This window comes from Camelus ferus, chromosome 4 (assembly GCF_009834535.1).
Source record: "Camelus ferus isolate YT-003-E chromosome 4, BCGSAC_Cfer_1.0, whole genome shotgun sequence".
NCBI lineage: Eukaryota > Metazoa > Chordata > Mammalia > Artiodactyla > Camelidae > Camelus > Camelus ferus.
The window spans coordinates 59,010,051-59,025,419 of record NC_045699.1 but is presented as its reverse complement, the minus strand read 5'-3'; the positions used below and the strand labels follow the sequence as shown (position 1 = coordinate 59,025,419).

Below are 15,369 nucleotides of genomic sequence, written 5' to 3'. Positions count from 1 at the left end.
CAATTTTATATACCTGTTACTGGAGAACTGATTCATTTTCTTCCCTCCCTGCTCTGCCCCCTCCTTTCCTCCCTCCTTTTCTTCCTCATGAGCATTTATTAAGCATCACGCCCTGTGCCAGGTGCTGAGAATACAGTGATGTATTAGAGGCAATCCCTGCCTTCACAGAACTCGCTTGTCTTGGGGGGGGGGAAGAGACACCTGAACTGAATATTGTAATAGAATTTGATGGTGGGCAACCACGTGCAATTTTGTAGATCGTGTGTTATTCAAGCCTTACTGGCTTTAAAGGGCCAGTAGTGAGGGCTGTGACTGCCCTATGGAAGGGATATCTTGTTCTAATTTGCCAAAGATGTGATAAGGGCTAGAGTGGCCTTGATATATGCTCAAAGGAAGCATAGAGCATCCTAGAACCCAAAGAATGAGTCCTTAACACTGTTACTATTGGTATAAAAAAGGGTTTTGAAAGGATATATGCAGTTAGGGAAAAAAAACGTATCTCATGTAATAATTACATATTTGCAAAACCAAAAGCATGCTATTGTTTTTTTTCTGTAGTAAAACAGTAAAGGAGCATGTGAGAGTTTTGCGTTTCAAAAAAAAAAAAGTTTCTATCACCACCAGCTTAGAAAAATATAGCTGCAAAATAAGAAGGAAACTTGGGAGATCAATTCCAAAGATTCCATTTTCTTAAGAAAAGTGGGACCCAGAGAGGGGATGTGACAGACCCAAAGGCATTAGGTGACCTTGCAGCAGAGCAAGGACTTCTCCCCAGGTTTCCTGCCTTTCAGTCCTGGTCAGCTTCCTAAAGTGCCTTTCTGAGGAACTCCGAGAGGCCATGTCTTCCTTATACCCCTGAGGTTCTCACGGAAGGAATACTACCCAGATTATTTGGGATGAGGAATTGCTGGGATGAAGAAATCTTAGAAAAGGCAAGCAGCTCGCTCAAGGGTGCTCTGAGCCAGGAGTGTAGGCCATGTCTGACATCCAGCCCTGAGCACCCTGCAGAGAGCGGGGCCTTACCTGCGTAGCTCATGAAGTTGTTGAAAGGAGTGTTGAAGAAGCTATTAAAGCCACAGGTGTCGTTCCCTGGCCCCGGGTCGCCGCAGAACTTGTGTTTTGGGGCTGGGTTGGTGTCGCTGCAGAGGTCTCCAGTCTCAAAGGAGGGCTCTGTCTCCATGCAGGGGTCACTGCAAGACTGGATTTCCGAGATGCCTCGGAAGATGTGGTAGAGGCCCAGGCTGTGCCCAATCTCGTGGATCATGGTGTGGGTGTGCCCAGGAGTGCCGTAGAAAGAGGGATTCAAAACGATGCCACCTGCGAGGGGAGAGCCACAGCGTCAGGCAAACGGGGCACCCTGCTTCCTGATGCAGGGGCCCCCAAACCAATCCAGGGTAAATGTGGGTGCTGCCCAGAGTACCCACAGGCTTCTCCGCCTCGTGACAACCCCCCTGCTGAGAGCTGTTATAACTTGAGATGAATCACTGATTAAGTAGGGAGGTGTCTCAGAAGTCATTTTCTGCAATCCATTTGTGATTCCATTGAAGACACCAGTGCCTAAGAAGTGCGTCAACACACCCAAGGTGATTTCAAACTCCTTAAAAGCAGTGGCATGATTCGAATTCAAGGTCTTTGATTTTTGGGCTAGTAGGCATTTCTGCCGTAACTTCTTAGGAAAGAAGGCACAGCCTGGTTCACAAACATTCCACACACATCTGTTTAAATGAATCCCTCGTGGCCAGGCACCTTGGTTCTGGCTCTCATTTTGCCTTCACTAATTCTGTGAAGTTGAGCAAGTCAACCGCCATCCTTGAATCCGTTTCTGCAGCTCTGTATACCTGATGACAGTATGCATTCATGCAGGCCAGCACCATGGCGTGCTCGCCTTTGCAACACTGGTCACAGCAGCCAACATTTCTTGAGCATCTGCTATGTATCCTCAGGCCCTCTGCTTAAGTGTTTCATGTGTATAATCACACCTGAGCATCTCGCAACTCAATGAGAAGAGCACGGACTGACAGAGAGTTCAAGTAACCGGCCCATGATCAAGTCAGTAAGTGGGAAGCTGGCATCTGAACCCAAGATCCTCGGGTTCCAAAGCCAGGGAGTTTAATCTGAGTTCTGCTGCTAATGCTGACCACAGGGCCCAGAGTATGGCATCTTGCTAAATGTAAGTTGAGTATTTGCTGAACGCCAACCCAATTAAAGGAGTTTTGTGAGGTCTAACTAGCCATGGGTAAGCAGCCAGCCCAGCACCTGACACACAGCAAGTGCCTTACTTGCTGTCTGATCACTCGCTGCTCCAAGGGTGTCTCAAGAACAAGCAGCACCAGCATCCCCGGGAGGGTGATTAGACGCTCGGAATCTCAGGCCCCACCCCAGACTTACAGAATCAGAATAAGGAGTTTAACAAGAGCCCCAGGTGCCTTGCCTGTATGTTCCAGTTTGAGAAGCAATAATCTAACCCACGTGTCTTAAAAGATTGAATGTGGCTTAATTGGGGCAGATGGATGGACCAGATCTCAGTAAAATCGATGGATAAGCATGGTTCTCTGTTCATTTTTAGGCCTTGGAGAAATACATATAGGCTGGCAGAGAGATATTTCAACTGTAAAATCCTAATGTGTTTAAGGGAAAGTTAAGATTCAAGTCCGAGCAACCTGCAAGCAGTGACTCTGAGTGCAGAGCAGCATCTTACAAATGAATGACGGGAAGGCAGGGTCTTGTTGATTTGTACTGGCGAGCCTGGAGCAGGCGTGAGGGGAGTTTTATCTCAGGCTGAACTGCAGGGAGGGTGAGCTTGCTTACTCATGGGGCTCACGGAGTCTATTAATTCTGCACTGCTCAGAGCCTTCCAGCACAAAGATAAAGATGTATGAGAGGGTGTGTGGGGGTGTGCGTGCATGCGTGTGTGTGTGAGAGTAGGGGCAGACAGAGGCAGGGAGGACGAGAAATTGAGACAGGAAATCTCTCTCAATTATTTTCTGTCAATCATAATATGAAACATAATCCCCTTCCCACCCAAGGCTTTTTCCAGGGACCATGGTGTAACAGCAGGAAAAGAGAGTAAAAAAAAAAAAAAAAAAAAAAAAAAAAAAAGTATAATATATATATATATATATGGTTCTAATAAATTGGGTTTGGGCCTTCTGCAGAGGAATTGTTTATTATCAACACGTCTCAGGATGGGGAGGTGGAAGCCAACTGGAGTTAGCCTGGCATAGGTTGCAATCTTCATTGTATTTCACACTGGCTGTGTGATCTTGGGAAAGTGACTCTGCGTCTCTGGTGAGCTCTAAAATAAACAGCTACCATAGTGCCAATGATTCTCTGTCTCTTTATGAAGCTTTAACATGGAGGTAAATGGGGGAGGGGGCAGGACCCCACAGGTATTTCCCTGGATCATGGCAGCATGGTCGACTTAATGTCCAGGGGGGCTCTGTTTGCTTTACCTCATCCCCTCCCTCCCAGCTCTCCCCTTTTCACAGAACAACAGCACAGAGCTTGAGCCCTGTTTCACTGCTTCTCTTAAAAGGTGAAATAGCTTGAGGCTGACATCATCCTGAAATACTATAACATGCTATGGATTTATAGCCTTCTGTATTCCTGGTCCTGAGCCAGTCCCTGAAATTCGCGGAATTGTCAGGAGTATTTTTCTCCAGCGTTAGAAGCCCGCTGCTCAACCCTTCTAAGACTCTGATCACGACCCTTTTGGTGGATTTTTCCAAGAGGACAGAATTTTCAGCACGGAGAAGGGTCCTTGGAGGCCACCTGCTCTAACCTATTCATTTAAAATGGGAAGAAACTGAGACCTGAAGAAGGAAAGAGACTTGCCTAAGGCCATCCCGCTGGGTTAAGTCACAGCTGAGAACAACCATGTATTCTGGCCTGGGGCCGGCAAGATCCCCGGACATCATGGAGGCACGCCATATGAGCTAATCAGCTTCAGCTTGCCTAAGCTGCACATTCTCTCCTGCCCAGCCCCTGTCTGCCTGGGTCTGCCTGTCTGCCCGTCTGTCTACCCACCCATCATCTGTCTCAGGGTTTCTCAACAACAGCACCATCGATATTTTGGGCTGGATAACTCTTTATTGTGGGTATTGTCAGAGGTCTGGCAGCATCTCTGGTTTCTACCCACTAGATGCCAGTAGCTTCCCCCCATTTGTAAAATCCAAAAATGTCTCTAGATATTGCCAAATGTCTCCTAGGGGAAAAAATCCTCCCCTCCACCAAGAATCACTAGATACTTATTTCTGTATCTATCTCTACTTACACAACCACAAAGATGCATGTGCTCACACACACACACACACACACACACACACACACACATTAGTTTCACTCTTTAAAAGGACTAGGGAAAGAGAGTGGTCTAGAGAACTAAGTCTAGAGTTTGACTCAGCATAGCTTTATTGTTTGAAGTTGCCGTGTCCTTCATCTCCAAGATCCTGTGGATTTAAAACTGCTACTGGACTCTGGCTGTACTACTGGGGGACTAGACAGGCCTGAGGAAAGATCCAGCAACATCTCTCTGCTAAGCCCTACCATTGTCAGGAAGGTACTCCCTGAGTCATCAGTATTCATTAGTGTAAACAGTAGGAACATTCTATAAAGGGGACATAGCTAAATAAACTGCAGTGCCCTCACTCAGTGGAATATTATGTGGCCATTAAAAATCTCATCTTTAGAGAAATGGACATAACCCAGAGAGATGCTTTCTCTTGTGATGTTAAGTGGGGAAAAAAAAACAAGTTGGATGGGAAGTAATTATATGAAGACTGTTGCAACATGGAAAAATGTAGACAGCATAATATTAAGTGAAAAGAGAACAGAAAATTGCATCTATGCTATGATTTCAAATGTGTGCAAGTTAAAGAATGCATGTCTACGTATAGACACGTACTGGAAGAAGGCATGGAAAAGTTAAAATTACAGAACAACAATGTTTGCTTACAGGGCCTGGTTCAGAAATCATTGTCATTTCTGACTTTTGGTGATTAGTTTACATAAACATATGTCTTGTTTATGGATACGCATAATTTGAATTTAAGAAGGGTTCCTGGTGGTGGTGGGTGGAACATGGAGGAACAAGGAGTTCTCACGAACTCTCTCTTGCCTCTTTGGTGTCTCTCAAGCCAACCCATGACCGGCTGGGCCAGCTCATGGGCTGAGAGGCAGGGGCAATAAGGAGACAGCCAACAGTGAACAGAGTTGGAAACTTAAATTCCAATTGTGGTTCTGCCGCTGATTTGTGTATGACCTTGGGCAAGCCCCATTCCTTCTCTGGATCTTAGTTTCCCCACTAGTAGAACAGGGTTAATAATATTAATTTATTTTTCAGAGCACTGCTTGATGGTTGAAAGATAAGGAAAGCTAAGGAGTTTTGAAAAATTAAAAAGTGATGAGTAAGTAGGTTGTTCACCATCACCACCACCACCACCACCACCACCATCATCACCACCATCACTACTAAATGTATTCCTGTGCTAATCTAATTTCTTCCTGAAGAAGTTTCTAATTCTCACCTAAGTGCATTAGGGCCTCCTTGTCCCACGGCCAAGTTGCTACTCCCGCCAATTCCTCCTCCGAAGAGTTTGCAAAGAAGATATTGAGGTGTGTTGATCCATCCAATCTAAGAATGTTCTTCAGCTCATTAACATCCAAGTATGCTCTGTAAGAGAAAAAGAACCTTGGCTGTCATCACCATCAAATAACAGGTACTCCTACATTAATTGAGTCACTGTGTGCCAGGCACTTTGCAAAACACTTTATAAACATCACCTCATTGACTCCCCCAATAGTAAGGGAGATGATCCCATTTTACAGATTAAAAAAAATTAAATCCATTAAAAAAAAGTCCTTGTGATTTTGAGAAACTTGAAGGTTGCTCAGCTTAGAACAACAGTAGGGTTCAGTTTAGAACCTAGATTAATCTCAAGTCAACATCTGTGCCCCTGAGGACTCTGCTGTATTGACTGATGACAGAGCAACATAATGTGGATGTAGATCAGGAACAGGCTATGAAAGAGGTAACGTGTATTCTAGTCTTGGCTTCTTCTCTATTTCATTCATTCACCGTGGACCTCAGACCATACATTTGGCAAATACAGAGCTACACTAGGAGGCCTGTTTTGAATCTCTATTCCAATCTTGCAAGGAGACATTATTACTCTGTTCGCAAGATAAGCAACGTGTGGTCCAAAGTGATGAAACAGGTTGCCCAACGTTGCAAAACTGGGTTTCAAAGCCAATTCCGTCTAGCTTAGAAACTTACTCTCTTTTCACTGAGGTGTTATCTGACTCCCATAGATGATTCTGCAGCCTGTAAGCCTCTGTTTCTTTGTCCATAAGATAAAGATGAAGGGATATTGTATTTGGGGCAGCTGCCATTGTATCTAGGGTACAGACTGACCTATTGGAAAAGTGAATTAACTCCCCATGCTACAATCATAAACTCTTTAATACACTGAACAAGGATACTTTGGAAAGAGAAAGAAAGGGTCTTTGCAAAGAGACTGGCATATCCGAGGTGCTCAATAAATGCGAACTCTTCCCTTGTGGCGTACAACTCTCCCATCAGACTAGTCACAGGCATGTTATCCAGTGGGTCATTTTCTAAACAGAGAGAGGTATCCAGCTCCCCTCTCATGCTTCTTCAGTCCCCATTTTATGTCTGTCATCATGTAGATTAAGGATCCTTATGAACAGGTGATACTCATTTCTGGAGTAAAGTTGGAAATGAATCAATGAATAAAAACATACATAAACAAGCAAGCAGGCAGCCTGCTGTCGTAGGTGAGATCAAGCCTATGAATAATGATATTTAATGTCTGCTGGGCCCTTCTATGTGGTCCGACTTCGTGTGGGTTATCTTCTTTAATCTTAATAACACTGAGGTAGGTGGTATTATTATCCCCATTTTCCAGAGGAGGAGAAAGAGGCTTACAGAACCTTCACACCTTGCTCAGGTCACACAGCTCGTTGGAAGGGCTTCCCATTCCTGTAATGCTGCCTCTCCATGGGGGGCTGGCACAGAGCCTGGTCGGTAAAACACGAATGGCGCTGCCCTTCTCTTTCCCTCCTGGAGTCATAGAAGAACCTCCCCGTGTGTGAAAGAGTGAAGTCTGAGATCCCCAGCGTGGCCTACAAGACCCTGTCTGCCCCTTTGGCCTCATCTCTCTCCAAGGCAGAATGAGAACTCACAGTGAATTTCCCACTGTGTGTAGTCAGCAACCCCCATGATGCACTAACCTCAGTGCATTTACTCGTGCTGCTCCCTCTGCCAGAGACTCTGCTCCCCATTTTGTCCTCTGATGAACAAATCCAAAGTCTGTTCTGGTACCACTCCTTCAGGAAGACCTCCCTGATTCCCATCTCCCCGGTACCGCCTTGACTGTCTCTGTACTTATCCACCTCCTCTTCGCACACACTCTCGCAACCCTCCAAACGATCACATCACCTGTCTGTATCTACCACTGTGTGTGGCTCTCTGGGGCCAGGGAACGTGCGTAGCTCATCTCTGTTTACCCAGGTCCCAGCACAGGGCTTGACACTGGGCAAGCCCTCCATAAATGCTGATGGAGCCGAATTTACAATGGGAAAGAGAAAAGCTAAAATATTGAGGTCCCAGCCTCAGCTTCAGCACTTCCTTCCTAGGCGGCCTCAGTTTCCTTACCGACACACTGGGATTAGTGAGCATCACAGAGCATCTCCATGGGTCACAACCTACACCTTCACTCAGACAGGAACAGGATGCGTCTCCGACCGACAGTGCCCTCCTGGACACCCACGTTACTGAGAGCCCATGATTAGTCATGTGACCATAATTCCTCCGGCTTTTCAAAGCAAGGTGAACATGATTTGGAGAGCTGGAGATACAGGCAGGTCCTAGAGACGTCACATCCATGTCCAGGTCCAGCCAGACACTGATTCCGAGGACAGCCACAGAAGCGGAGATACTGCCCAGAAATCTGGCTGCTGTGCCTTCTCTGCCCCGAGATCCCACCTTCAGCTTCTTGGACTAGAAGGCTCATAATGAGTTGGAACGATCAGAGTAGGAATGAGGAAGGAAAAAGGCAAGCATTTAGGAAGCACTTGCTGTATGCCAGGCCCTGTGCTAGTGACACCTGTTGTCCCATCTCTGTCCGGCAGCTGAAGCCACAAAGCAGAGGGGGTAAGGTGGCCCGTTCTCAAGCCAAAGTCCTGGATTTGAGTCCAGCTTGTCCACCTGATGTTTGGGTCACCCTGGGCTATTTACTTAACTTCTTGGGCCCCAGTTTCTTTACACACAGAACAAGGATGCTAACAGTATCTACCTCATAGAGTTGTTCAGAGGATTTGGGACGTTAACAAAGGAAGTGTAAACGGCTCAGAATAATACCTGGCACGTAGAAGCCCTCGGTAAATGTTTAGCTATTCTGGTTATTTATCCCCATCTTACAGATGAAGGAACAGGGGTTCAGAGATCACATAAATACTGACAAGGCCAAGTGCAAATCTAGACGTGTCCAACTCTTCCCACAACCTCACCCTCGATTCCAAGCTCACTCAGGGCCACGGCGAAAGGAAACAATGTGTGGGAGGAGAATGAAAACACAGAGAAGCCGAGGTTTTCTTGGATCAGCCCTTTCCACATTATTTATTATTTTCTAATTGATTTGTTCATTTCCATCATGCGTTCTCTCGGGCAGAGAACACACACGTTATTAGAGAAAGTCACCTCTTTGCCCCATTGCTCTAAGCTGAGAAAGCTTCAAGAGAGGAGGAGAAGGGGTGAGGTCGGGGCGGGGGGAACATTTTAATTGGTTGTTTATTCCGTTGTAATTGCAGAAACCAATCTTTTCAGGGGGGCGGTGTTCATCCTGGCCCAAGGCAGAGATGTGGGATATTGAAGCCTCTCGCTTGCTTGTATGTGGGCTTTTATTTCACACTTTGAGAAGCCCTCATTCCCCAAAAGAGCAAGAATCCAGGCAGCCACTCAGACCCCTGGCCCCATCGGTCTCTCTCCTCTCCAGCTCTTTCTGGAGACCAGCTCTGTGGCTAAAATAGTTCCTTGTACTGGCTGAGGTCTTCCCACCAATCCAGAGCCAAGCTTGGTGTCTCCCACAAGTATCAGGGGAAAATCTTGGGGGGCAGGAGTCCCTGTGGATATTTACCTCCCTCCCGCTCTCTCTTTAAGGTTTCTTTATTCCCTCTGTTGAAGGAGGGAGGAGAAAGCTCAGGTCAGGCTGAGAAGGACCATTAGAATTTAGGGAGATGGATGATGAGAGGAGGAAAAGGATGTGCTCAGGGCCTCTTACTTTCTTTCCATTTTGCCACTGTGGGGAGGTTGGAGTATAAATGGGCCAAATTAATTAAAAAAAAACAAACATTACCCCTCCAAAAATCAATCCAAACCCAAAGCTCCGTGTGTTCATTAATTTACGCAGGAGTACTACTCAGGTGGACTTTGCTCGACCTCTCTGAGTCTCAGCTAGCTCACAGGGATCCCAGAGGGATTCAGTGAGATAGCTCAGCATGGTCCCCTCCAGAGTCTGGCCTCCTACTTTCTCCTGCTGGGTAACACCCTAAACTGACAGTCTGCCTCCGGGTGGCTCTCCGCGTCTCAGCTCTCAGAATCGCATCCCTACCACCCAATCCTCTTCTTCCTCCCCAAACCTCCCACTCAAGGGCTTATGGTTTCCACATCTTGGGAACCTCTGGTTTTTCCCAATTATGCCCATGCCCAAAGCATGTCCACATTTTCTCTTCTCTGCTTTGTAAGCTCTCTTCCTGCATCTTGGCCTTTTAAAATATGACCCTCCCTGCTAAGTTCAGCTTCCATGTCACGCACTCCGTGTATCCACTCCTGCCCACCCACCCCTGTAAGATGGGGTGACAGTGCCCACCCTCAGGGGTGTCAGGAAGACTAGAGGCAGTGCAGACAAAGTTCCTCACACAGTGCCTGGCACACAGAAGGCACTCATTGAGTAGCCTCGGCTATTTTATTGCGTTATTGTTAACAATGATAATTATTAGCAACACCAACATCATCAACACCGCCTCTAGCCGAAGACGATCCTCCCTCCTCAGAGCTCCCTGCTTTCGTTTCTAGCACTTACCACCCGGCTTTGTGTTGTCGTCCCTCTGTGTGTGACCACCTGCCTCCTCCATCAGGCTGTGATAAGCTTCAGTCCGGTGGAAGTCAAGCCTTTGTCATCTCTGTCTCCTAAAACTTTCCATCGAGAGAGAGAACTACCCCTGGTTGGTGGCTTCTGAGCACTTCTCTTGTAAACTGCGTAACTTCAGAACAGGGTGAGGAAGCCCAGGGCTCAGGGAAGTGAAGTGGCTCGCCCAAGGTATCAAGGAAAGGGCGCAGACCTCTATTCACCAGCCTGTATGTGACAGCACTTTCGCACCGTCCCTTCGGAGGGCAGGGGACATAGCTCCTTGCATGGGGACGAAGCCTGGAGGGTTCAGCAGGGGAAGGGCTGCGGCATCATCCGTCCCCCTCAGCTGGACACCCCTGTGTAGAACCTGCCATTGCTGAATTTCTGGCCCGTCCCCACTATGTTCGGCCACCTGGTCTGCAGCTCAAGAGTCCCCGACTATTCGGTGAGCTTGTGTACTACCAGTGTTTTCCAAATCGCGGTCTGTAGACGGCTAAATCCACAAGAAGCATAGGCTGATTTAAAGGAAAAGAGTTTCCAAGCCAGATGGGTTTAGGACATGCTCTGTTAAACAAGGTTAAATACACATATATTTTTAATTGCAAGAATTTTCAGAGCCTTTAATATACAAAGTGGGAGTAAGGCAGAGAGTGTATGAAGTGTTCCCAGACATATTTGACCATAATCCTTTCCCCGCCCCACCTCTGCCTTTGCCAAAAATCAAACAACAGCATAAAGACTACAGTTTGGGAAATGTGAGGCTAGGCTGGAAAGTCCCTCCTAACCTAGATCCTCTCCCCGACTGCCCCTCGAGAGAGAGAGAGAGAGAGGTGTCTCAGTGCCTCTGCTCTTCCCGCCCGGCCCTGCTACCTGGCTCCTCCCAGGAAGGTTGCAGGTCCCCTGGAATGTCAGTTTCAGGGGGCCCCCCAGCCGAGGCGCCCAGACTTTACCCCTCTGCCAGAACTGCATTTCAAAGCCATGAGAGCAGCTCTGGAGGGAGATCAAAGCTCTCTCAACTCAACTGTCATTAGAATATTTTCTTTATGCATCTCACTCGCTGGTGAGTGCCAACTGCATATTTCCTAAATGCACTGGCCTGAGATGGTACAACTCTGTAATAATCTCAATGAGAGGGCTGTCAGAGCCTGTTTTATTGAAATGAGAAGCAAAAGGGAACTACATTCAAGATGCAGAACAACAACAACAATCCCTCGAATGGAATTATGAAAGCCTCCAATTTTTCGAACTCGAGAAGCCTCATACATTGGCTCTCCCATTTTAAAGATGGTTGGTCAGAGGTCTGGCTTACAGTGAGCCCAAATCAAGGCTGACGAGTGTCTATTTCTGTTTCCACTCAAAGCGAAATGACTCCCCACTTTAGAAGTGATAGCTGAGATCTTTGAGAAGTGAGTGCCAGGCCAAAATCCTGCTCCCTGGGCTCTGGGTAGGTGCAGGCAGGTTAGGGGGAAGGCAGCGGCCACGTGCTGATGCCTTCACTTTGAGGAAGGTTTGTTTGAGCTGATCCTGGCTAAGAGTGGGCCACTTCCAAAGCTAGAGGCTGGTGGTGTCTCTCTCAATTTAAGGGAAAGAGTGGCAGAGTGCTATAGAAAAAGCCACATTTTTTTCTCTAAAGGGAAACTTATTTAAACACTCAGCATAACATTTCAGCAGAATCCCTTAGACCCTTATTCTCCTTGTAGTCCATGCAGGGAACAGTCTTATACAGTAAGACTCTGTTATTTTCATAACTTAATGCTTTTGGATAGACTTCTAGATAGAACTATTTTGGATTGAAGCCTATTCTTCATTCAAGGATATGAAAATGGGGCATAAGCATGTCAGTGTTTGTTATACATATTTTTGTATTTACTATTTTCTTCCAGACCTATCTGATTGTTATAATTCTTAGCTTTATTATTTTTTGAAAAAAAAAAAAAAGAGCCACATCCTAACAGAGAGACAGACTAGGGTTCAAATCCTCCCTCTTCTACTGAATGGCTCTGTGACTCTGGAGAAGTGACTCACCCTCTCTGATCCTCAATTTCCTCATCTGTAAAATGAGGATTATAAAATTCAACCTGGAAAGGTGAATACAAAAATTCAAGGAGGGAATGCACAAGAAAGTCCATAAAAGAGTGCCCCCTCATGAAAAGGCCACAAGATGAACAGTTCTATTTAGCTTGTTCATGGAGTGAGAGGAAACCGGTCTTAGCTCCCAATGCCCAATGTGTCTCCCTTCCATCAGTGAACCCTGGTCCCCATCACTAAACCAATGTGTTTCTCTTCCTTCCAGGCAGGCGCCCTGTTTCTACAACTCACAGAGTAAAGCCCTGTAACAGCGCCTATTTCCAAGTTCTGATTGCAGCCTGTCATTCCTAAGGAAGATCTCAAGTCCGTGAACCACTACACCACTTTCAGAACACACCAGACCATTTGAAAGTGATTATCAAATACAGAGATCAAAGCCACTCAAAGCAAGTCATTAAAGCAAGATAAACCTCAGAATGTTTATTGCATCCATATCCTTGTTCCAAATAGCAAGCTTTCTCCAAACTGTGACCGGTTCTAAAACCTGGATTTTGTACTTTTATCCCAAGGGCCCTAATGATCTGGACTTTATTCTCCTGCTTAGTTTCATTGTCAGAAATGCCTAAATCTGCCTCTCTTGTCTGTAAGAAGAGGCACAGAGAAAAAAAAAAAAAAAAAAGCTTGAAGAGTTTATTAAATCCTCAGAATCCCGAATGATCGGTTTCAAAAATAACAGCTTTTATATGGAAGCTTGACGTGTAATCTAAGAAAAATGTAACAGCACCCATCAAAGATCAATTGAAAAGCTGAATATTCCTTCATTCTTTTACTGAGTAAGTCATTCTTTCATTACGTCCCCTCTACCCTCCCTCCCTGCCCACTTCCATTCTTCCCTTTTTAACTTCCTTCCTCCCTACATATCATCATTCAGTCTTTTTCTCTTTCATTCTCCAACATTTATTGAGATTATACCATCTACTATACTTTAAGCTGGAAACTGGGCATAAAATATGAATGAGATACACTTTTCACTATCAAAAAGTTGGCAGTTTTATGAAGGAAGCAAGACAAATTATCAGATGATTGTAACATGATGTGATATACTAATAAAACCTACCATTTGGGGGAGTTTACTACACACTGGCCATGTTGAAGTCCTTTATTTTTATTATTATTATCTCTTTGAAGCTTTACAAAAACCTTATGTGTTAAGTATGAGTATCCCCAGTTTGCAGGGGAAGAAACCAGGGCTCCGTGGTGACACCGCTTCTCCAAGACCCTCCCTCCTGCTCACAGGTGTCAGAGGCAGGAGTGGCCCCTGGTCTGTGGGATCCCACAGACAACAACAGTTAGTCCCTTCCCTCCTCTTCTGATACATGTTATGACAGAGGGAGTGCTGAATGGGGTGGAAGCACAGAAGAAGGACACTTACCCAGCTCAAGGCGGGTAAGAGATAAGGGAGGTTTTCACATGAAGAACAGAGCTGGGTTGGATATTGGACCAAGTATGGGAGACAGGGAAAATGGCAGAAGCTCCAGAAAGCCAAGAGGCCTGAGAATGAATAAGAAGCGTCAGACAGTACAAGCCCTCTGGTGTGGTTTCAAACTTGGGAACATGGGAGCAAATTCAGAAGACGAGGTGGGAGGGGCCAGCGATGGCCACATCAGGAAGGATCTTACATGCCAGGCTAGGGAGTTCCTGAAAGCATCAAGCAGACCCTGGCAGACTGTATGGAAGAGAATAAAATGATCTGGTTTGTGTTTTTCAAAGAGCTTTCTGGAGGAATGTAGAAGATGGACTTGGCGGGGGCTTGCAGAAAAGGGAGTGGATATGAGGGTATCTAAGAAGGAGAGGTATGTATGCACGAGGAACAATTTGATATATGGGGGTGGAGTTAGAGGAGGGGAAATGATGGGTCTGGGTTCTGGCATGGTCTACTAGAGAACTTCTCCTTTAAGATTCTCAGATTCTATACATCAAAACCCCTCTGTTGCTGCCCTAAACTCAAGGCCCATCAGATCTGTCTGTCTGGGGCTGTGACCTCTGCTGTGTCATGTGGACGGTCAAGGTCAAGCCCTAGGAAAATCAGTGGCCCACAGCTCTCTGAAGAATAGGATCATAATGAGACCAGGAGATGGGTGGGATGGAGAACCCTGAGCATCTGGACAGGAGGAGAGGAAGGCGCTGATTCAGGGAGGCCACGTGGGCTGATGGAGAGGTTCTCAGATCTCTGGATCATCTTATAAAATTGAGGTGAAAGTAGCGATTTCTAATTCTGACAAATAAGTAAAGCATTCAAAAGGTGAATTCCCCCATTTATGCTGTCCCTTGTATAACCATAATTTTCAAAAAGGATAACTAGGGTAGTACACTAAAGGAAAGAATAAAATAATCTCAGAATAAAGGACACCAAGTTAAAATGCTTACCTTTTACCAGAACCTACTCAGCTCCTATTTTGCTCATTTGTTTTTTTGAAAATGGCTTTTAGAGACTTCTGGGGCAGGAGGCAAAGTGTCAGAACACCCGGTTCCTGGCCAGCTCAGCTCCACTCACTTGGTTAACACGGCCCATCCTTCTGGATCCAGCCTAGAAGCAACTCTGACCCCTTCATGAGTCAAGTACCCATCCTCTGTTTCCGTAGCACCTTGGACTTCTCCGTAACATCACTTACCCAACTAGCTACTTATTTACCTACTGGAAATTCCACTAGGGCAGAATGATACCTATCTTGTGAAATGCTCATTGTTGTACCCCCAGCACCTAGCACTGTGCCTGCACATAAGGAGGGAGACACACACACACACACACACACACACACACACACACACACACACACACACGAATGAACAGCCGCCCCGCCCCCCCTTAACATCTTTCCCTGGGGTTCCACCAGCTCTGCTTTGGTAACGCCAGGGTCTCTGAGTTTACTTACTTTCAAGGAAGCCGTTAAGCTTGAAGAACCCCCTAAAAGGAAGAGCAACAACTGAAGTGTGATAGTGTGTTCCAAAGTACCAGGACGGTAATGCACGTCCAATTATTGCTTTCACACGAGAAGCATGCAGTTCCAGGGCCCACAGCTGTCTCTTTCCACCTCCTCGCTTTCTTCTTGGAGGATCAAAACCATAGTTGATAAATAATACAACTGACCACACTGAGAAGAGTACACACAGCTCACCGACAGCCCTGTGGCTG

At 46.2% G+C, this 15,369-nt stretch overlaps 1 protein-coding gene across 1 annotated transcript in view; it reads right to left on the bottom strand.

Annotated features, from left to right (window-relative positions):
* The window catches only part of PAPPA (pappalysin 1), a 230,519-nt gene that overhangs the window by 172,000 nt on the left and 43,150 nt on the right, over positions 1 to 15,369 (bottom strand). Inside the window, exons 3-4 of the mRNA XM_032478289.1 lie at positions 5,526 to 5,671; positions 1,024 to 1,317 (exon numbers count right to left, since the gene is read on the bottom strand). Coding sequence (XP_032334180.1) covers positions 1,024 to 1,317; positions 5,526 to 5,671 — 440 coding nt within the window. The remainder of the gene's footprint in view (positions 1 to 1,023; positions 1,318 to 5,525; positions 5,672 to 15,369) is intronic.